Source organism: Heloderma suspectum, chromosome 11, assembly GCF_057233095.1.
Source record: "Heloderma suspectum isolate Gila_16-S chromosome 11, 16-S_ref, whole genome shotgun sequence".
Taxonomy (NCBI): domain Eukaryota; kingdom Metazoa; phylum Chordata; class Lepidosauria; order Squamata; family Helodermatidae; genus Heloderma; species Heloderma suspectum.
The window spans coordinates 6,681,742-6,705,552 of NC_139468.1; the positions used below are offsets into that span (position 1 = coordinate 6,681,742).

The following is a 23,811-nucleotide window of genomic DNA, read 5'->3' on the forward strand; positions in this document are numbered from 1 at the left end:
CCCAAATATGTTAATGACAGTAACATTTCTATTTTCTTGGACCCCCACCTTCTCGAAGAACGACTCTCTCGTATGCAGGAAATTTGGTCTGAACTGGTTGGGCAGAAAGATCCTCTCTACTTTTCCGGAGGTTCCTCTTTGAGCTGCGCAGGCCTCGAAACCTCCAGAAATCAGCACGGTCCCCACCTGCTGTCTTTGGAAGTGTGTACTGCACGCTAGCCAGTTGCTCAGCTCTGTGTGAAACATACAGTCAAAATGGTAACAGGCTGCAGTGCTGGGGGAGATTATAGACTGGCTTGGCCACTGGGTCTGAGCGTCAGGCCCTCTCCAGCGCCATGTGCCAATTCTCTCTCACCCCCTGCCCTGCTCCCCCAAAGCAGATGGGTTAACTCTGAAAGCCATTCTGCTATTCACCCCATCACGTTTTGCTTTCTCCATGAAAGAGCTGCATGCGTTTCCAGCATTTTCACTGCTACATTTTCACACATCCCAATCACAGGTGTGATTATCAAGAGTGACTCTATTCCTTGCAAACATACTCTGAAAGACAGGCCTCAGAGTTCAGGGCATGCAAAGATGCACTCTAAAGCACACTCTTCATTAAAGTAATCCAGGTTTCAGTGATTTCATCCAAGAAGTTAAGCACATTGCAGGTTTATAAAAGCTTAGCAGTCTAGCCAAATAAATACAGCTCAAAGCACTACTTCCAAAATACCTGTTTTTGTTGGGTATAATGCCTCTTTCCACCTCTTTGTGATTCTTGCCTATCCGAATGGCCAGCCAGGATCCAAGCTTGCCATTGTATAACGTATCCACCACTCGAAACACCTCTCCTTTGTTGAAGCTAAGTCCGTAGGGAGATTCTTTCTCATATTCAAAATGCGTTCTAATATAGAAAGAGTCTCCTACATCTGACTCAACAATGCGGCGATAAACTGCAGGAATGGAACAGAAAGACACACTGAATGCTTCCAGAAATGACTGTGGAATAAGAACTGCTTTGAGAAAAAGCTGAATCTGTGGATAATTTTAAACCTGGAAATGCCACAAGACAAAATCCGTAAGAGTTTCCAGTGCTAGCAGGATGCATGAGAGAACTACTGACAATCCTGTATTATAGTTCCAGTGTATTTGCCTTTATCCCAGAGCTTTAAGATCCATTTGCTTGGAACTCAGAATCACTTCAGTACTGAGCACATTTAATTGGGAGCATGAAGGAGCTAATTTCTTAGATGCCCTGTAAGGTGCTGCACAAGAGGGAACTGGAGCATGAAATCCAGTAAGCTACAGGAATAAACCAGCACGGTTGACTGTAAACATGTACCCTTCTCCAGTCAATTATTATGTAGACCAGGGATGGGCAGAAGTTAAACCAGGACCTAGCGGCAGACCCCTGGATGATTTGCTGCATATTGGCAAGAGCTTCGGACTCCCAATTGTTTAACGATGGCAGTAACAAAAACAGGTTCCCCCTGCTAGGGATGGATGAATCCGTCAGTTTCAGTTTCTCTCCGTTTCTAATTTTTCCATTCATAAGTGTGGTTCCTCTCAAACTTTGAGAATTTCTCAAGTCTTAAATTCAGTTCATTCTGAACTGAGGTTTTTTTTAAGTTTGTATAAAAATTCATAAGCACTTTTGTGCACATTTCTTGTAATAGATTTTTTTTATATGCATTTTTGCCTATTACACACATTTTTGCAAGCAATTTTCCTAGTATAATGCATTTTTCACATTTTCCCTAACACATGCATTGTTTGCATGCATGTTTTGACTGGAAAACTCCATCACAAAATTCAGAGAAGTGTGAATTTTGAAGGATAACCGAGTTCTGGTTGTGTACTGGTTGAAAAGTATGAAATTAGGTTTAAATGTGCATTAAAATGTCAACTGGACAAATGTCTTCCCCATCCCTACCCTCTGCCCAAAATAAGGAGTGTTAGGATTCCTGATCTACTAGCTCACATGTATCTTTATACTTGAATATGCAGGTCATCCCAGTATGTGGCTCATGGGATGCAGCAACTGCTGAAGCACCAGTGTGCATTTGGCTTTGCCCCCACCCCCCAATGTTTTCCACTTGGATCCACTTAGTAGATATTGGGGCTCTACTAAAACAAGCGAAGTAGATCCTGAGGGCTGCCCACATCTGCTGTAGGCTCTGCAAGCCAAGGAATGCTGTAGGCTGACTCTCTTTTGGTGTTGTGTGCTGCCTCTGTGGGCATGGGCAAGACCAACAGTGCAGATGGTATTATATTGTTGTTGCTGTTAGTGGCCTGGATAAGAAAGGCCCCCTCTTGCCAACCCAAGTCTTTAAGGCCAGATCCCTTGTTCTGTCAAAGTAGAATCATAGAACAGTAGGGTTGGAAGGGGCCTGTAAGACCACTGGGTCCAAACCCCTGCTCAATGCAGGAATCCAAGTCAGAGCATCCCTGACACATGGCTGTCCAGCTTCATCCTGAATGCCTCCAGTGTGGGAGAGCCCACCACCTCCCTAGGTCATTGGTTCCATTGTCATATTGCTCTAACAGTCAGGAAGTTTTTCCGGATGTTCAGCCGGAATCTGGCTTCCTGTCACTTGAGCGCATTATTCCGTGTCTTGCATTCTGGGATGATCGAGAAGAGATCCTGGCCTTCCTCTCTGTGACAGCCTTTCAAGTACTTGAACAGCACTATCCTATCTCCCCTCAGTCTTCTCTTCTCAAGGCTAAACATGTCCAGTTCTTTCAGTCTCTCCTCATAGGGCTTTGTTTCCAGTCCCCTGATCATCCTCGTCACCCTCTCCAGCTTGTCCACATCCTTCTTCAAGTGTGGTGCCCAGAACTGGACACAGTACTCGGGATGAGGCCTAACCAGTGCTGAATAGAAGGGAACTAGTACTTCACAGGATTTGGAAGCTGTACTTCTATTAATGCTGCCCAAAATAGCATTTGCCTTTTTTGCAGCCACATCACATTGTTGGCTCATATTCAGCTTGTGATCGACAACAATTCCAAAATCCTTATCGCCCGTAGCACTGTTGAGCCAAGTATCCCCCAGCCTTTAACTGTGCATTTGGTCTCTTTTTCCTAGGTGCAGAACTTGGCATTTATCCCTATTAAGTTTCATTCTGTTGTTTCTGTAGTAGTTCCCGTCCTTGCATTAGGCAGTTCACTTACCATCCTTTTTCTTCTGTGCCAGAATGGTTACCTCTTCCCCTTTAGGGAGGTCAAGCAGAAATAGTACTGCTTCCTCTCTGATGATATTTGTGAAGTCAACATTATTGACCTGGTGCAAAAAAAAAGTTTTACAAGTTACTACAAAGGTAACAGAACTCCAAGTATGCATCTACACATTTTCTACAGTTGCATAACTAAGTTTATATTACACAGCAGAGATGCCATGTGCTTTACAGTCTCTCTGTTCTAAGCAAACCTTGACGCGAGTTACTCTTATTCCCATTTTACATATACCTGGGCTACAATCCTAAGCACACTTACTAGATTTAAGGCACAATCCTATTGCGATAGTCAGCAGCCTCCAAAGTCGGGAGGCTGCTGAGTATCCAGTGAGGGCGGCCACAGCACAGAGGCGATCCTCACCTCCATGTTCTGGCCACCCAGCATTTTTAGCTAGATGGCCGATTTCAACTATCTAGCCGCAGCTTCAGGGAGGGGAAAGGAAGGAGGCTGCATGGTGCATAGGAAGCTGCATAAAGGGGCTTCTGTGGTCTCCTCCCCTCCCCTGGGACCACCCCCTTTTCGCAATCTCCACAGACCATTTCCGAACACAGAGATGTAGCTGGTGTGGAGAGAACTGCCCCAGCTACGATGAGGTGGGGAGTGCAGTTTTTAGGAACTGCCTTCGGAGCCCTGGTTCCAACCTTGGTCCCAGAAATGGCCCTCTAGACAGTGTCTAATGGCCACAGGATTGCTCCCTTAGTCACACTGAACTTCAAGGGGCTTGCCCATGTTTAGGAGGGCACTTTACCAGACGCTGCTAGGGAATTGTGAGTTGTACCAGTGAGATTTCAGCTTGCTTGGGAATTGAAATTACACGTTCTCACAGATCCAAATCCAGGCTTCCAGTGAATGGACCACAGTGGCTCTCTGAACAGATAGTGGTATCATAAACCTCTGTGCACAGGTAACAGTTCATTGCCCCATTAGTTTTTCTTATGAACTTTATTATTTCATTTGTAAGACAAAAATGCAGGATTGTGTAATGTAAAAGCTGCCACGCTCGATCGAGTCAGCATCTTTCGGGAACTGCTGGGTCTTGAACTAGGAGCCCTTGGATGTGTGTGCAGCTGCCCCATGCGGTGGGCGTCTGAATTGCACCTTGCAGTCACTACATATGCAGTTTAGCATCCTCAGATACCGGATCAACCCCACTCACCGAGGACAGCCATTGGATCGCCATGCACAGGAAGGAACATAGGAAAGCTTCCTGTTTCACTTAGGCCTTACCAAGCAACAAGGTCTTCCTGAGCTCTGGCTTGTTCCTGCATCTTTTCATTGCCCTTCGGCCCATACTTCTGGCTTGGCCCTACAGCTCCTAGCTCACCTCAGACTGCAGCACATGACTTGTCCCTGACATCTCATCTAACATTCTGTTTCCCACAGGATAATATTCACAAGCAGGACGGTGATGGCCTCCCCCTGGAGCCAACATCTGGCACTCAGGTACACCACCTCTTACAAATGACCACAACTCCCATCAGTCTCAGCCAGCATAGCCAATGGTCAGGGGTGATGGGAGTTGTAGTCCAAAACAACTGGAAGGCGCCAGGTTGGGGAAGGCTGAGCTACCATAATTGCCACCAGCAGGTGACTCCCAAATGCATTTTCCCATTTCTTTTAAGGCATCCAAGCTGGTGGCCATCACCACATCTAGTCTCCAAAATTAGCTGCTGCTCCTGTGTCCCCATTAAATATTTCTTTTCTGGCATTTTTGCAAAAAAAAAAAAAAAGTACCAAAACACAAACACATTCCTTAAGATTGCAACCTACCCTGAGAATCTGATCTCCTTCTTCCAAGCCTTCTTTGGCAGCAGGGCTGTCCTCTAGAACACCAGCCACAAATATTCCAACATCATTCCCACCAGCCAGCCGCAAGCCCACACTGTCTCCTTTCTTGAATTTTACAAGCTTCATACTTGGCCTGCAAGGATTAGGATATACATTACATGTATGCAAATCTTGGGAAGCCTTGATTGGAAACGACCACCCATTTTAAGAAACGCTTTATGTTTGCACCTGTTTCAACAAAACAAAACAAAACAACACTCACTCATGATTTACCCTATTTACTCTTAATAGGGAAGCTGTTTGTTCTGGAGTATCTGGGGATCGGGTCTTGCAGATTGGGCAAGGGGCAGAGCACATGCTTTATACGCAGAAGGTCCCAGATTCAACTGCTGGCATCTCCAAGTAGGGCAGGAAAAAGTCCTGCCTGAAAACCCGGAGAGCCTTTTCTGCCAGTCAGCGTTGATAGTACTGGGCTTGATGGACCAAGGGTCTGACTCGGTATAAGGCAGCTTCCTATGTTCCAATGCTCCTATCCCTCATCCCAATTTGATGCCAGCAGCCTCTGTAAGTCAGCATCCTGGGCCAACAGTGGGTGCTTAAAATGCTTAGGAGAAAGGCCACCTACACTCCTCTTAATCTTGCGGTTTAATATTTGCTTCACTTGCACATTAACTTGCCCACTGTGACACCATCACTTAGCGAGGGGGATTTGTAAGCAACTCTGCTTATTTTGCAATCACAGTGAGAACCAGTGTGATGCAGTGGTCAGAGTGTTGGACTGGGACTTGGGAGATCCAGGTTCAAGTCCCCACTCGCCCATGACGCTCACCGGGTGACTTTGAGCCAGTCACTGGCTTTCAGCCTAACCCCTCTTACAGGGCTGTTGTAAGGATAAAAATGGAGAGGAGGAGAACCACATCAGCTGCCTTGGGCTCCTTGCAAGAGTAAAGGAGGTGGGAAATAAATGTAATAATGTAAAAAAAGTAACAGTACGGAAGACTTTGGCAAAAGAACAAGGGCCTCTTAAACATTTATGTTTTGGATCCTAAAGAGCATAACATGTAAAGGAGATAAAGAGACATGCATCATACAGGTACAACCAAGAGTGCCATGATAGGTTGCAGCTCCTAAGATTTGCTCCTAAGGCAGACCTAGGCTTGCTATTTGGTCGAAGTGGAATGGCCATTCAACGAGACACAAATGTCATGCTCAGAAGCCGTATTTAGAAGTTCAAAAAGGGGTTAAATTAGCATGTGAGGGGAGGGAGCGCTCCAGCCCCGATCCTCTCCCCTGCCGAGCTGGTTGCCCTCTACTTGTGGAGGGCGACTGTCTAAAGAGGAGAGACTCCTCTGTCCATGGGAGCTCGCCACACGATTGAGAACCTGGATTTTCCAGCCCTTTCTGAATGCCAGAATAGGGCTGAAGTGACAAGAATTTCCTAGAAATCATGCAGCTCCCTCGGCTGCAGCTAATGTAATTGTGAGGGTCCTCTGTGTCAGAGCTCCCAACGGAGAGGTGAGTGGATCACATGTTTCCCAAATAAACCTTAGGCAGACGTGTCTGGCTCAGCAGCCTAACTCCAGCATGACCAAATCTGCTCGCTCCACCTTCCCCAACCTGCTGCCCTCCAGACATGCTGGACAGCAACTGCCATAATCCCCAGCCAACAGGGCCAATAGGAGTTGTGAGTGCAACACATCTGGAGGGCACCAGATTGGGGAAGGCTGGCCGAGGTGGATCTCTCAATGGCAGACACACAATTCACGCCACCTCTGCTAAGCAGGCTAAAGACCGGAGGCCCTGGAGAGGCAAAAGCAGGGGTTCCATTACCGAAGCATTCCATCTTCGTGGGTTGAGTTTGGTAAAGGGCCATCGGATGGACTAACTGGTAAATCCACATCGGGCTGACCTGCCTGAGCGTAGACTGGCTTTGGTTCTGTTTAGAAAATACAAAAGAGGATTGTATGGAATGCACTGCACCTTTAAAACAGAAAACAAACATGGCCTACCTCTACTCTCAGGAATAATAGGATTATACAATCATTTATACAGTGTTTGAAAAATCTTCAGATGTAAGTAATATGCCCAAGACACCACCACATTCTAAGGCACAATAACTAACATAAGAACAGCCATGCTGGATCAGACCAAGGGTCCATCTAGTCCAACACTGGCCAACCAGCCGTCGACCGGGAACCCACAAGCAGGGCAATAAGGCACAGGACAACGTACAGCTTTGTGCTTCGTTAAGAACAATTTAATGTGAAGGTAGAAATGAATATATATTACAGTATTAATTTTAGTATTCATGGAGTATCATTGTGTAGCTTTTCAGATCTAATTTACTGTGCAAAATGGATCAATTTTTACTTTGAGAAAGCATTTAAAAAAGGAAACGTGGGTACAAATTCAGAGTCCTAACTTCCCCTTTATGAAGGTAGAAAGTCTAGGAAAGTTATTTGACTGTGATTCAGTATGAGTCTTGGCATCCAAACAGTGCTAGTCTGTTTAATCTATCAAGATGCCAGAACAGTTGAAGGAGAGATGCTAGCTCCCAGCATATGCATTAGACTACAATACCTACGTGGGGCTGGGGATGATTAGGGTTGTAGTCCCCATACATCTGGAGTGAAGGCTGCTCCAGGACACTGGTCCTTGAGTTGCAAGGATGTCTTTCCATGCATCCATATTAAGCACATATTTGGAAGCATCCTCAATTGCTATATAACACATTTTGCAGGTTATGCATGTATAACTATAATTACCAGGGCTGCAACATTTATTTAGCTTAAATTGACTTCAATAACTTGATAGACTTAAAACATCCCCTGATTAATCAAGCAGATTTTTTAAAAGTATTTTTATACAGACAATGTAAAAACTGCAAAGGACAAGCACTATCTTAGAAGAGGCATCGCCCCCTTCTCTCACACGGAGGAAGGCATATCTCTAAGACAGGGATGGGGAATTAGTGGCCAACAACTCCCAGCATCCCTAACCATTGGTAATGCTGGATGGGGCTGATGGGGGTTGGAGTCCCAACAACAGCTGGAAGTCCTACTCCAAGGTATTTTCTTTATTACATTTCTGTACCACCTAACAGCTAAAGCTCTCGGGGGGGGGGGGGGGAGATTCCTGCTATACTACCCACATGCACATCTAAAAACAAAAGGTAAGGGGGTTTGCTTCAGAATGGCTGTTTTTACCTATATTTAGATTTAATTGATGGATAAAAATGTGTGTGGTTAATCCACTTGGATTTATTTAATTGGCTATCTTAATACTTACCAGGAAGGGGTGGAGTCTGTTTATCATTTCTCTCTGTTACAGATTCTTCCACTGATTTGGAAGGGGGAGGCTCCTCCACATTCTTCACAGGGGTAGAGACTGCTCCCGGCTTTGCTATTCTTTCATCATCTCTACTCCGGAGACTAAAGCAAGAAAAACAAAACTCTGTTTAAAAGTTGCAACCACATTTTACTACAGAAAACTAGTGATTTCAGAATCCCAGCACAAAAATTGTGACAGGCAACGTTTATTTGCTGTACTTTTAAACTGCCCAATAAATGAAGTTCTCTGGGAAGTGTAAAATACATTAAACAGTGCAGAATAAAATGAAGATATAACAAACAGTAAAGAATAAAACCATTACAACATCATAAAACCAAATTAAAACCACCAGCAGAATAAAGTACTAAAAGCAGTACTTAAAATGCCTGGGTCTTCACCTAGCACCAGAAAGACCGTAATATATGCACCAGATGAGTCTCGTGGGGAGAGCATTCCACAAATGGGGTGCCACCACTGAAAAGGCCCTCTCTCTCGCAGCCACCTGCCTCGCCCCATCTGGCAGGGGCACCTGGAGCAGGGCCTCAGGCAATGATCTTAATGTCCAGGTAGGTAAATATGGGAGGAGACATCCATTCAAGTAACCTTTCCCCAAGTTGTTTAGGGTTTTAAAAGTTAAAACCAGCACTCTGAATGGGGCCTGGAACTGACTGGCAGCCAGTGCAGATGGAGAAGTACTGGCATAATATGAATACATCGGCCAATCCCAATTAACGGTCTAGCCGCCCTATTTTGGACTAACTGACATTTCAGGAGTGTTTTCAAAGGCAGCCCCACGTATAACGTAGTGCAATAATCCAAACAGGACATTACTAGAGTGCTCTGGGATTTTCCTGTAATAGGTTGGGGTGGGATTCCCAGGGCTGATCCCTACAGAGGTGCAGGTGATCACTCCTACAGAGTCTATCACTTTTGCTGCAGGGGCTACAGAACAGAATGTCCATGAAGAACCAGTGTCAAGGAGCCTGGAAACTGGTTCTGCAATGGACATTTGTCACTGTGCCATGGAAGCCATGCTTCCTCCTACAGGTTGAGGAGTTTCAAAAGCTCATCCCAACACATGAGAAAAGCAGACAACACAATCACCAATATCTTCCCTGCCTCATCATTATCCCTGTCCAACTTCACTCTGTAAAACTTGTCCAACTGCCACAGAAACAACATGAATAAATGCCAAGCATTTTAGAGTCACAACGCTCAAAGAGGCAGGCATGCCTCCCCAAGGAAACACAACAGGGGAAGTTCTAAGAGAGCCAAAGCCATCTCCCTGAAACCCAGTACTCCATTAGCTTTCCAGATACTTGAAGATACTTTAAGTGCACTAGAGGAAAAGTCACTCAGATGAGAGAGACCCAGGTTCAAATCCCCAGTCAGCCATGAACCTCATGGGGTGACCTCATGAGTCCTTCCACTCATTATGGGGTGGAGGGAGAGACCACATATGCAGCAGAGTGCCTTGGGTGATATACAGAAAACATCAAAACAAAACATATACTTAGTATAATACTCCCCATCCCAAGTACAGCAACTATATGTCTTTGATGTAACAAGTAGCTGTATATTGTTTTAATTTCCTAATACAATTGCTTTTCCCCACAAATGGCTAACCAGCCTTCTAAAAAAAGCTCTTTTTACATCCGAGAAATCAACTTCCTGCAGCTAGATGGCAGAACTGCCTCAATATTTGTGAAGCCATTGTGCGCAACACATGACTTCAAATGCGTCTTGGAAAATGGAATAGCTTTTAAAAGAGAAACAGATCTGCATTAAAAGAAAGCAAGTTATGAATGGAGGAGACACAGATAGTAAGCACGATTTTTGTTTGTTTGTTTTGTTAAGAGAATGAGAATATTAAGCGGTAAAAAGACTGAGAAACAACTGACAGCAGGATGGCTGTTGCATATTCATTTTATTGCAGTGTATTAGGTTTTCAAATAATGTTTTGTTCATATTGTACACTGGCCCGGAGCCTCATGTGATGCTGGGCAGTATAAAATGTTTTAATTAAACAAACAAATACATAAATAAATGGTGTCACGACCACATTTAAATGCATACTGCAAATGGGAAAGAGACTCCAACACCGAGTTATGACTTCCATGTTTCCTTGTGTTTATCATAACATGCTCTGCCCTTAAACACTCATCTCTCCAAGATGCGTCTGTTTCCCGCCTCCCAGCTGAGCAGAGCAGAGCAGAGCAAGCTGCTCCAGCTGGTCCAGGGACTACAGAAGCAGGCAAGCTCCCAGAGAGCGAGCGAACAGGGGGAGCGAACAGGGGGAGCAAACAGGAGTTGGCCAGGGGAGTTGCAGTGGTTGAAGAGACAAAGGAGACAAAGGAGACAGAGGCTAAGAGGTAAGTGGGTTGCAGGAAGCCCAGGGCGCTGCCCTTTATCCTTCTGACTGGCTGTGAGCTCACCAGGAGCTTCTGAGAGCTCCAACTGAATTGGAGGGGTGTGGCCTGAGTACTCCCAGCAGCTGACTGGGCGGGAAGCTTCAGTCTGTTTCCCGCCTCCCAGCTGAGCAGAGCAGAGCAGAGCAAGCTGCTCCAGCTGGTCCAGGGACTACAGAAGCAGGCAAGCTCCCAGAGAGCGAGCGAACAGGGGGAGCGAACAGGGGGAGCAAACAGGAGTTGGCCAGGGGAGTTGCAGTGGTTGAAGAGACAAAGGAGACAAAGGAGACAGAGGCTAAGAGGTAAGTGGGTTGCAGGAAGCCCAGGGCGCTGCCCTTTATCCTTCTGACTGGCTGTGAGCTCACCAGGAGCTTCTGAGAGCTCCAACTGAATTGGAGGGGTGTGGCCTGAGTACTCCCAGCAGCTGACTGGGCGGGAAGCTTCAGTCTGTTTCCCGCCTCCCAGCTGAGCAGAGCAGAGCAAGCTGCTCCAGCTGGTCCAGGGACTACTGAAGCAGGCAAGCTCCCAGAGAGCGAGCAAACAGAGCGAGCGAACAGGGGGAGCAAACAGGAGTTGGCCAGGGGAGTTGCAGTGGTTGAAGAGACAAAGGAGACAAAGGAGACAGAGGCTAAGAGGTAAGTGGGTTGCAGGAAGCCCAGGGCGCTGCCCTTTATCCTTCTGACTGGCTGTGAGCTCACCAGGAGCTTCTGAGAGCTCCAACTGAATTGGAGGGGTGTGGCCTGAGTACTCCCAGCAGCTGACTGGGCGGGAAGCTTCAGTCTGTTTCCCGCCTCCCAGCTGAGCAGAGCAGAGCAGAGCAAGCTGCTCCAGCTGGTCCAGGGACTACAGAAGCAGGCAAGCTCCCAGAGAGCGAGCAAACAGAGCGAGCGAACAGGGGGAGCAAACAGGAGTTGGCCAGGGGAGTTGCAGTGGTTGAAGAGACAAAGGAGACAAAGGAGACAGAGGCTAAGAGGTAAGTGGGTTGCAGGAAGCCCAGGGCGCTGCCCTTTATCCTTCTGACTGGCTGTGAGCTCACCAGGAGCTTCTGAGAGCTCCAACTGAATTGGAGGGGTGTGGCCTGAGTACTCCCAGCAGCTGACTGGGCGGGAAGCTTCAGTCTGTTTCCCGCCTCCCAGCTGAGCAGAGCAGAGCAGAGCAAGCTGCTCCAGCTGGTCCAGGGACTACAGAAGCAGGCAAGCTCCCAGAGAGCGAGCGAACAGAGTGAGCAGACAGGGGGAGCAAACAGGAGTTGGCCAGGGGAGTTCGGCAGGGGAGGTCAAGGGGGAGGCCCCTAACATTTTTTTTTATTTATTTATTTTTTACTAACTTTTTTCATTTATTTGTCTTGTAACACACACTTCCACACCAGTGGGACTCTGCTTTTAACCTCTACTGAGTAGAGGAGCAGGCACAGGCTAGTCTAGAACAATCACAAAGCTAGACACAAAAAGGGAAAAGAGGCTATGGAAGGACAAGACTCTCCAGTGGTGGTGACCTGCAAGGTGTGTGCAATGTTTGTTTTCTTGCCTGAGAACAACTTGGCCTACACCTGCAACAAGTGCAAGTTGATCACGCTGCTGGAGGAAAAAGTAAGTGGACTGGAGCGGCGACTGTCAACCCTCCGGGGAATAAGAGAACACGAAGAGTTCTTGGACAGAATGGGGGAACTACAGCAACAAAGGGCAGACCAGAAGCTTGAAGAGCAACAGCAAGATGAGGCAGTGGGAAATGCTGAGGTGAAGAAAAATGGAGTAGAGGATACTCCTTGGAAAACGGTGACAGTTAGGAGAAGAAGAACTAGACGCCACTCTGCACCAGTGGAAGCGGTGGAGCTGTGGAACCGATTCCAGGTACTTGCAGATGAGACTGGAGGACAGCCTGCAGAGGAAGAATCACAGGGGAACCTGCATGAGAGTGAGCAAGAGGCTAAAGGTCAGTCAAACAGAGGCGATGAAACCCAGGCCTACAAGAAGAAGAAGAGAAGAGTGGTAGTAGTGGGAGACTCCTTGCTGCGTGGGATCGAGACCCAAGTATGTCGCGAAGACCCGTGGACTCGCCAGGTATGTTGTCTCCCGGGAGGACAGATTAGAGACGTGACTGAAAGGTTGCCTGCACTCATAAAGCCCACTGACAGGTATCCCTTTCTTCTCATCCATGTGGGAACAAATGATACCGCCAAGCGGAGCTACGAAGAGATCACGTCAGACTTTGAAGCTTTGGGAAGGAAACTCAAGAACTTTGGGGCCCAGATAGTTTTCTCATCCATCCTTCCAGTAGTTAGAAGAGGGATAGAAAGGGAACGAAAAATACTCTGGGTGAATGACTGGCTACGAAGGTGGTGCCGACGAGAGAGATTTGGATTCTGGGACCACGGGCTATACTTCCTGGAAGATGGGCTGTTGGCTAGGGATGGGTTGCACCTCACAAAGGCTGGGAAGAATGTGTTTGGCCACAGCATGAAGAACTTCATCAGGAGGGCTTTAAACTGAATCCTACGGGGAAGGGAGATGTAATGTTGGGGGTAACAATGGACGTAGGCGCATGCACTGCAATGGAGAGAACAGCTCTGATAGCGCCCAATAATAGTCTTCAGACACAGGTAGGAAGAAAGCCAGACTATGAAGCACATGGTCTTCGATGTCTATATACTAATGCCCAGAGTATGGGAAACAAACAGAACGAACTTGAACTCTTAATACAGGAGGGAAATTATGACTTGATAGGTATAACTGAGACTTGGTGGGATGACTCTCATGACTGGAATACAGCAGTTGAAGGATATAACTTGTTCAAAAAGAACAGGAGGAACAGAAAGGGAGGCGGGGTTGCACTGTATGTGAAAAATACATATCTCTGCACAGAAATACAGGAGGAGGAGCTTGGTAGCCCCATCGAGAGCATCTGGGTTGAAATAAATGGAGCAAAGAATAAAAGGAACCTGGTGGTCGGAGTCTACTACCGGCCACCCAATCAAGGAGAAGACAAGGATGAAACTTTTGAAAAGCAAATAGCCAATTTTTTAAGGAAGCATGATGTAGTAGTAATGGGGGACTTCAATTTCCCCGATATTTGTTGGGAGACAAATTCTGCAAAACATGGCCCCTCCAGGAAATTCCTGACTTGTGTGGCGGATAACTTCCTCCTACAGAAAGTAGAGGAAGGAACTAGAGGATCGGCTATCCTTGACTTGATCCTAACCAACAGAGATGACTTAGTGGATAAAGTAGCAGTTACAGGAACTCTGGGGGAAAGCGACCATGTTGTACTTGAGTTCTTGGTTCTAAGGGAAGCAAAAGCCGAGTGTACTCAAACGCGTACCCTGGATTTTAGGAAAGCTGATTTTAATAAACTCAGAACAATGATCAGTAAGGTCCCATGGCAAGCAATGCTAGCGAGAAAAGGAGTCCAAGATGGGTGGGAACTTTTAAAAAAGGAAATTCTCAAGGCACAATCACAAACAATTCCAACAAGAAGAAAAGGTGGAAGACAACAGAAGAAGCCAATGTGGCTTCACAAAAAGCTTAGGGATGACCTGAAAACAAAAAAGGACACATATAGGAAGTGGAAAGAAGGCCAAGTAACAAAGGAAGAGTACAGGCAGGTAGCACAGAATTGCAGGGATGGCGTCAGGAAGGCTAAAGCGGAGAACGAGGTGAGGTTAGCGAGGGATGCTAAAAACAACAAAAAGGCTTTCTTCAGCTACGTGCATAGTAAAAGGCAGAGGAAAGAAATGGTTGTTCAGCTATTAAATAAGGATGGCAAAATGATAACAGAGGACAAAGAAAAGGCAGAGGTGCTCAATTCCTACTTTGGCTCAGTCTTCTCCCAAAAGAGGGTCTATGACCCCCCTGGCAAAGGCGAAGTACAGGCTGAAGGGGCAGGATTGCAGCTTGAGATCGACAGGCATATGGTCAAGGAACACCTCATTACTTTGAATGAGTTCAAATCTCCAGGGCCAGATGAACTGCATCCTAGAGTCATAAAGGAACTGGCAGAAGAACTCTCAGAACCGCTGTCTATTCTCTTTGAGAAATCATGGAGGACAGGGGAAGTGCCAGATGACTGGAGGAGGGCTAACGTTGTCCCTATCTTCAAAAAGGGTAAAAAGGAGGAACCTGGGAACTACAGACCAGTCAGTCTGACATCAATCCCTGGGAAAATTCTGGAGCAGATCATAAAGCAATCCATCTGGAAGCACCTTGACAACAATGCCGTGATTACTCGAAGCCAACATGGATTTGTCAAAAACAAGTCCTGCCAGACAAATCTGATCTCATTTTTTGATCAAGTCACCTCCCTTGTAGACTGTGGGAATGCTGTAGACATCATATACCTCGACTTCAGCAAAGCTTTCGACAAAGTGCCCCATGATATCCTGATGAGCAAACTAGCTCGAAGTGGGCTAGATGAAACAACGATCCGGTGGATCCACAGTTGGCTACAGAATCGGACTCAAAGAGTGCTTATCAATGGGACCTTCTCAAGCTGGGGAGAGGTAACGAGTGGGGTACCGCAGGGCTCAGTCCTGGGCCCAGTGCTCTTCAACATTTTTATTAATGACTTGGAGGAGGAGGTGCAGGGAATGCTGATCAAATTTGCAGATGACACAAAATTGGGAGGGATAGCTAATACTTTGGAAGACAGAAACAAAATTCAAAGTGATCTGGATAGACTGGAGTGCTGGGCAGAAAACAACAGAATGGCATTTAATAGGGACAAATGCCAAGTTCTGCACCTAGGAAAAAGAAACCAAATGCACAGTTACAAGATGGGGGATAAGTGGCTCAACCACACGACGAGCGAGAAGGATCTTGGAATTGTCGTCGATCACAAGCTGAATATGAGCCAACAATGTGATGTGGCTGCAAAAAAGGCAAATGCTATTTTGGGCTGCATTCATAGAAGCATCGCTTCCAAATCCCGGGAAGTACTAGTTCCCCTCTACTCAGCACTGGTTAGGCCTCATCTGGAGTACTGTGTCCAGTTCTGGGCACCACACTTTAAGAAGGATGCAGACAAGCTGGAGAGGGTTCAAAGGAGGGCAACAAAGATGATCAGGGGACTGGAAACAAAGCCCTATGAAGAGAGACTGAAAGAACTGGGCATGTTTAGCCTTGAGAAGAGAAGACTGAGGGGAGATATGATAGCACTCTTCAAGTACTTGAAAGGTTGTCACAGAGAAGAAGGCCAGGATCTCTTCTTGATCATCCCAGAGTGCAGGACACGGAATAATGGGCTCAAGTTACAGGAAGCCAGATTCCGACTGAACATCAGGAAAAACTTCCTGAGTGTCAGAGCAATACGGCAATGGAACCAATTACCTGGGGAGGTGGTGGGCTCTCCCACACTGGAGGCCTTCAAGACGAGGCTGGACAGCCATTTGTCAGGGATGCTCTGACTTGGATTCCTGCATTGAGCAGGGGGTTGGACTCGATGGCCTTGTAGGCCCCTTCCAACCCTACTATTCTATGATTCTATGATTCTATGATCTATGCTAAGCAGTTGTATTTGTTTTGGAATTCACCAGGTCTTCCAGCATGAAGTACTTTTCTCCGTTCCCACCCTATATGGTTCCAGCCCAACCTATCTTAAGGAGCGCCTCCAGCAACACCAGGCAGGCCGCTTAACAAGATCAGCCTCGGATGGCCTTCTCTCTGTCCCATCAGCCAGGACAGCTAGGCTGGTGGGGACGAGGGAGAGGGCCTTTTCTGCGGTGGCCCCCATTCTGTGGAACTCCCTCCCTAGGGAACTCCACCATGCCCCCTCTTTAATGAGCTTCCGCCGTGCATTAAAAACATGGTTGTTCAGGCAGGCATTTGGGGTGGGTTAGGGTATTTTAGAAAATGTTTTTATTGTAGAATTTTATTGTTTTAAACTGTTTTATTATATGCTTGTACATCGCCCAGAGTGGCTGGGTGACCAGCCAGATGGGCGATTAATTAATAAATAAAATAAATAAAATAAAATATTGCTGCTGCTGCTGAAGCAGGTACACATACACACGTACACACACACACACACACACACACACACACACACCATCACGGCAAAAGTAAATGTTGCTGTACTGGATGGATGGGCAACTTCCTACACAGTTTTGGCAACACACACACACATAATTTCATTTCTATACTGAAATGAAACCGCTCTCTGGGTGGTTCACAAAAATTAAAACCACGAAATTCAGTATAAAATACAATATAAAACATAATAGCTTAAAACTAAATGGTTCCACCAGAGAAACTGACATATAGAGCTAGTGTTGCAGCTGAAATCTGAAAGGACCTGACCTTCAAAGCCTTTTCTGCCTCCAATTCCCTCTGCAAACCAGCCATATAAATTATCTGACTTCAATATACAGTACTTTACTCAAACATGCAAAGCTGCCTTATACTGAGCCACACCATTGGTCCATCTAGCTCAGTATTGTCTATTCTGATTGGTGGTGGCTTTCCAAGGGCTAAGGCACAGGTTTAGTCAACTCAATTTCATGTACTCTCTTGACTTTTGGAGTAGAAAAGTAAGGGATTAAACCTGGGCCATTCTACACACAATGCATGCACTCCACCACTGAGCTATGGCCATGTTGATTGTTTTGATCTAGAACAGCCTTCTCCAATGGCCATGTTGGCTGGGAATGATGGAAGTTGCAACAGAACACACCTGGAGGGTGCCAGGTTGAGGGAGGCTGTTCTAAAGTACTGGTCCTCGACATGTGAGAATGGGAACCACAACTGGGTTCCATACAAACCTAGGGTAGGCCGTGCCAACAGCTTTGCTGCATTTGTTTGCTTGTTTAAAGATAAAGAGAACAAGAGCAAAAGGAAAGCGAGGAAAATGAAATAGAGGACTGGGCTCCTTCATCTTTAATAGTGGTACAGGAGAAGGAATTTCGGTAAATGCAGCTTCTCTTTGCCAAGCTACACCCGCCAAAATTCTTTTATACAGCTAGTACAGGAGTACAGCTAGTACAGGAGTCCAACTCATTCCTTTTCATCTGGTCACCACTGAGGGGGGAAAGACAGACATACATAGGAAGGGGTGGAGAGGCCCTTGGTCTGAATAGGTTGAAGACCGCTAACTTAGAAGGCCAGAAAATATGCCTCAGTTGGCTATGTTCAGACTGCAAACTGCCAACCACTACTTTACGCCGATGCATTCTTTTGTGCTTGGTTGGGATGCTTGCATCACATGAGCAAGTGCGCTGGCTGTTGTCCTTAAGTTATTCAACTTCTAAGTGATTTCTTAAAATATTGAAGCACAAAGTACTGCTTTCCGAAAAAAGTCCTTTATCGTCCCTAGGCCTCTTCTGCTTCCCCATCCACCCACAGTCTTATAATTATTTGATGTTATTTATGTGGAGAGGATGACATTTGGACGTGTTGACTTCACAGCCCATTTGCTTTCATAGCTTCCATCTGTCAGTATCACCATATTCCCTTAGACAGCAAGTGCATCAATGGACCACAAGCAAGGAGACACCAGAGCAGGAACAGTAATAGCATTCCACAATAGGACAAATGGAAAGTAGTCAACTGGTAATGTAGATAGGCAGCACCTTGGTACGACACAGGAAAGATGCTAGGAAAGTGTCTTATGCCAGGCCAGACTATATGTCCATCTAGCTCAGTGAGTACTTTCCTAACGGGCTGTGGCTCTCCAGGTTCTCAGAGTTCTCCCCCTATTACCTGTAACCTGCCCATTTATTAGACATGCCAGAGACTGAACCTGGGACATTCTGCACACAAAAGACATGCTGTACCAATGAGCAATGGCCCTTCCACAAACACAATATCGATTTCCTGCCACAGCCACTCCCACCCTGTGTCCACCCCCCTCTTGACTCTGGGCTGGCTAACCAGTGGTAATACTTTTAGTCCCAGGTTTTTTAGTCCTTCAGTTTTGTTTTTAAATGTGCTGTTGTGTTTTTAAATCTTTACACTGCTGCTGGCTTTTATTCTTGATTTTACCCTGGTTTTATTCCATTTTAAACTTTTAAAGGTTTTATATTATGTGTTTCATCATGCTGTGCATTGGGGTTTTGATTTTTGTGAACAGTCCAAACAGCATTGGCTATTGGGTGGCATAGAAATACATAGACACACATACATAGGGGATTAAGGCTTTATAGTCTAAAGCCCTAGAATTGTTAACTAAGCAAGGTACGCCATGACAGCTAGAACCTTCAACAGCAATTTTGTCAGTTCAAATGCTGAATGTTATCCATGCGATATTTTAAGTATCCGATTCAAATATTGGGTAATTTCACATGTAGCAGAAAACCAAGGTTTGGTTGTTCAGGACCAAACTTTGGGCTCATGTGTTCCTCCCTCCTTTTATGCACTCCAGTTCCCTCCCTCACTTCCTTGTTCATGCAAGCCATAAATCTGTTATTATATCTAAGCAAACCAAACTATGGCTTGTGCCCCAGTTCAGCTGTCAATGCCAAACTGATTTGCGTGAATGCAATTGTAGTCTGTAAGCCTGGGACTTCGACACAGCTAGCCTATGGCTTGCTGTTAGATCAAGCCATTGTGGTTTGTACGTTCACTTTGACACTAAACAGTTCACTTTATTGCAATACCTCGCCTCTGCATAGGTTTTGCAGATTTTTTTCTGTGGGTGCTTTTTATACCCTGGTAGTTATTGCCTTAGAGTGAAGCAATAAACAACTGATTGAACTAAATAAGGGAGAAGGGTGTGCTGCTGATTCAATCATCCCTAAACCACATTGGAAAAGGAAGTCAAAGACTCCAGTGAAAACCAAAACTGAAAATGTTAAAACTTTGAATGAGGGAAAGCAAGCTCACATCAAAGTTAGGAGATAAATATAAAAATGGCAACGTTCCCTGCACCTATCCCAATTTTTGAACTTTCTAGTAAGCATTCAATTTTCACTGTTTTTAAGATGATGCAGGAAGTGTCTTGACACTGTCATTATTCCTAGGTGACAGAATGTTGTTAAAAATTACAGCTGCATTTCCCTTGAGTCATCAAAGGTGTTATTTCGCTGCGTATGTGTTCTGGCAGTATTGCTTTTACTTCTAACATCTGTGCTGTGTCAGGAAGGGCTTTTTTTTTTTTTTTTTTTAAGAAAAAGGGTGCTTAACAGTGCAACATTTTAAAATAACCTTCAGTCACAAAAAAATTGAAATCAGCTTCATGTTTGTTTCATCACTGGCAGCTCATTTCTTACCGAATTTCCATTCCGTCAATCCAAACACACACATTTCCTCCACACACACAATTTTATCTGTTCCTGCTTTCAGCATCATAAAAACGTGAGCGACATTTGAGCTTTGCTTGCAAGAACACTTTCTGCTTCTTTCATAAAGTATTAAAATCTGTGTGAGTCCTCACCGATAACCTTTTGCAACTAGTGGTCAACCTCTGAACATGCAATTTTATGGGCAGGGAAGGCTTCCTCAAAATGGTCTAGCTAGCGAAAAGTCTGACTTCATAAGATGATAATACCTCAAGAACTGCCTTGCTGAGTCAGACCTAGCCCAACATTTTGTCTCCAAGAGTGGCCAGCCAGGTTATTAATCCTGGTAAAGCACCTAAACTGGAAGCTTACGACTGGAATAGAAAAGAGAAGCATTGCAAGTAATCAGACAGCCAAAGGCATTTTTTTAAAAAAAGGAATGATCAATATTTTAAATTTTATCTCTTTTCTTCCAAAGCAACTAGCAACTTAAAAATCAATAAAAAACATCATACAATCTGAACACAAATTACAACATTAAAAAAAATCCAATGGGAGCATAGAAATACAGATCCAGTATGGCAGCAATTAGCAACAAATAACTATAATCGATATCTCTATGAATCGGTATCAAATTTAAATATACAGACCTAAGCCAAATCAATCAAAGCCATTCTGAAAGAGCCAGATTTGGGCCAAGTGGCTGGAAAGGGAACATTTCAGGGCCAGATGGACTTTCACAGGGTGAGCATTTCACAGAGTTGGTGCTACCACCAAAAAACTCCAGTTTCTGGTGAATGCCCAACAAATGGCATTCAGCAATGGCATATTAACTGCAATGGCTATAGTTTAAGCCAACTGGTGACCCATGGGCTGAATCCAGCCCTCCAAACCATCTTATTTCGGACCCAGTGGCACTACTAAGTTTTAATCTAAGTGTGGTATAAAGGAAGCATAGCCGTAGTTTCCATTCATAAAGAAAATAAGAAACGATTAAAGTCTAACATATGCTTTATAATTTGAAATGATCCCCTAGCTATGATGGGTATTGTTGTCCAACAACATCTGGAGGGCCACACGTTCACCACCCTCACCTAAAACATAGTTAAGGCTAACCAAGGTTTCAGGTTCAGACTTAATAAACCACAGTTAAGGCTAACCAAGGTTTCAGGTTCAGACTTAATAAACCATAGTTCACTGAAAACGGAAACTAAAGCTTACTATCTCCTCCTCATAGCCGAGCCAGAGGAGTGGGAGCCTGAGACTTGTTCACGTAACGCTAAGCCATAGTTTAGTGTTATGTCTGAACCAGATTAATGTGCAGCTCTGAAATAATTCAGAGTTTCAGTAGACATATGAATCAATTATACTGATTCTGTTTGGCCAATAGCAAATTAGTTTCTCTCTTAACAGTTATTTATAACAAGCTAATGACAAACTCTGGGTGTTCTTGGTTTATATATTTCTATCCTGCTTTTTCAGTTCAAAATAGCTCAAAACCAAGTATGAGAAACATCAGCGACAGTAGTTAAAAACAATAAATGGCACAGCAGGGCAATGTCCAACCACCTTCAGTGTGGGAACCAAGTGTGTGTCCTGGGCCAGAGAATTTCACTAGGCACCACTACAGAGAAAGTCCTGCTGCACTTTACCACTAGATGAATCTTTGGTGGCAATGGAACATGGAAAAACCCACTCCCTCATGATCTGACCAGACAGGTAGGTGCATATAGGAAGGACTTTCTGTAGGTATAAAGTCGTTAGCCATAGAGAGCTTTCATTGTCATAACTAGCACCATGAACTGGACCCTGAAACAAATGGAAAAGGAAGGAGTAGAAAGTATATTTGCTCTGGTGCATCAGAACCCAGAATTCTCCTGAAACACCTATCTCCAAATTTAATAAAGGTAAAGATAGTGGGTTCAATTAATTTACTCATTTATTTTATTTACATTTCTATACTGCCCAATAGCCAAAGCTCTCTGGGCAGTTCACAAAAATTAAAACCCTAAACTACAACATGATAAAAAATATAAAACCTTTGAAAAGTTTAAAACAAAATAAAACCAAAGTAAAAACCAGAGTGAAAACCAGCAACAGGGTAACACATTTAAAAACAAAACTGAAGGAGTAAGAAGTCCTGGGGAGGGAGGTCTTCACCTGGTGCTGAAACGACCACAATGTAGGCACTACGCAAGACTCTATGGAGAGGGTACTCCACAACTGGGGTGCCACCACAGAAAAAGCCCTCTCTTTAGTAGCTACCTGCCTCACCTCATTTGGCAGGGTGACCTGGAGAAGAGCCTCTGAGGATGATCTTAGGGTCCGGGCAGGTATATATGGGAGGAGATGATCCTTCAGATAATCTGGCCCCAAGCCATTTAGGGCTTTAAAAGTTAGTATCAGAAGGGTTCAGGAATTGTCCCTCTCCTCCTACCCCAGTATAAATAACCTTGGTGTTGCATCAGATCTTATTTTCTACTGGATGCATGCACACGTACATGCAAAGCGAGAATAGGGAGAACGTGCACAAAACCTTGCTCCCCGACACGTCAGGTACAGAAGTGCCGTGTCTCACCAGGACCGATGTTTCCCTTGTACCACAACCCAAGCAAGTCTCACACACACACAAAACACAATGCAGTCTATTAACATTTCTTAGGTCAACTGTGTCTCTGCAGTCATGCCTCACAATCTGCTTAATTGCCACATCATGCAATGTCTTTGCTGCGGTGCCATGCACCTGCGTACATCCCAAGCAGCCACTCTACTAGTAAGTTTTAACAAGTCTACTTTTTAAAATAGTACAAGGCGACCATCACCTGCCATTGCTGGGCTGCTGTGGAGAATGTCTGGAATGGTCTGAAGGCTCTGACCTCTGGTCAGGAGATCGTGAACGACTGCGGCGGGGCCTGTCATGTGATCGGTTGGAATGATCGGATGCCAGCGACTGAATTTCTGAAATGTCTGTTAAATAAAAGTTGTTTTTTTCATGAGATGATTTATAATTAAAATGATGGCATGACATGCCCAAAGATGGATATAAGCCTTTGCAGAACTTACTATATGAAGCGTACTGGGCTGTCTACACTTAATTCTTTTCAAACAGGAAAGCAAGTTATGGGTGGTACTCAATCACACTGCTTGAGCATATTGGGGGACCACTGATACTCTTAAAAAGTGTGAAATTCCAATGACCAGATGTCTGTATCAGCACAAAATTTCACCCCTCTTCCCTTTCTGATATAACCCACTCTCAACCTTACTACATTTAACTTCTCACATTTTCATGGCACTGGGAAATAAAACTACCATGTTTCTACCTCGAGAAAGAAAGAAAAGCAAAACAATCTATACTCACCATCTCTTTCTGAAGCATTGGCTGAGTGAATGCTATCAGAAAGATCTGGGACATTCAGCAAAGTTGCTCGCTCATCCCTTTGAACCACCATCTTCAACTTGCCCTTTGACCTTTCTATTAGGGTCTTGGCATCTGTCAATGACATATTTTCCGTGACTGTTCCGTTTATCTGCAACAGAGCAAAAGGACTACTGATAGGAACCAAACGGGAAGCAAGGAATTCTACCTTAACAGTATCTCTGAGGAAATGGGGGGGGGGGGGAGGGGAGGGAGAGAAGGAAGGCCTCTGTCTTTGGAGAGCTAATTACGGTAACAAAATGGCAATCTCTCCTGCCTTTCGAATATTCAAGGTGGTTTGGATGAGGAATCCTGCAACATGATCATCAGATGCATGAACCGTTCATCTCAAATTGGCAGATTTATATACCATCTGTAGTTTAACACAATCACTGTTTGAATACCTTTAAATATCCATAAAAGGAGTTACCATAATTGTGCGA

At 45.0% G+C, this 23,811-nt stretch overlaps 1 protein-coding gene across 6 annotated transcripts in view; it reads right to left on the bottom strand.

Moving 5' to 3' along the window:
• TJP1 (tight junction protein 1) overlaps positions 1–23,811 on the bottom strand; it is a 142,716-nt gene that overhangs the window by 35,592 nt on the left and 83,313 nt on the right. For 5 of the 6 annotated variants that reach the window (XM_084816726.1, XM_084816724.1, XM_084816723.1 and 2 more), the window contains exons 7-14: positions 23,312–23,480; positions 22,773–22,917; positions 8,296–8,438; positions 6,838–6,943; positions 4,990–5,140; positions 3,157–3,265; positions 716–935; positions 49–233 (exon numbers count right to left, since the gene is read on the bottom strand). In XM_084816726.1, coding sequence (XP_084672852.1) covers positions 49–233; positions 716–935; positions 3,157–3,265; positions 4,990–5,140; positions 6,838–6,943; positions 8,296–8,438; positions 22,773–22,917; positions 23,312–23,480 — 1,228 coding nt within the window. The remainder of the gene's footprint in view (positions 1–48; positions 234–715; positions 936–3,156; positions 3,266–4,989; positions 5,141–6,837; positions 6,944–8,295; positions 8,439–22,772; positions 22,918–23,311; positions 23,481–23,811) is intronic. The other variant, XM_084816725.1, reaches the window with a different exon arrangement.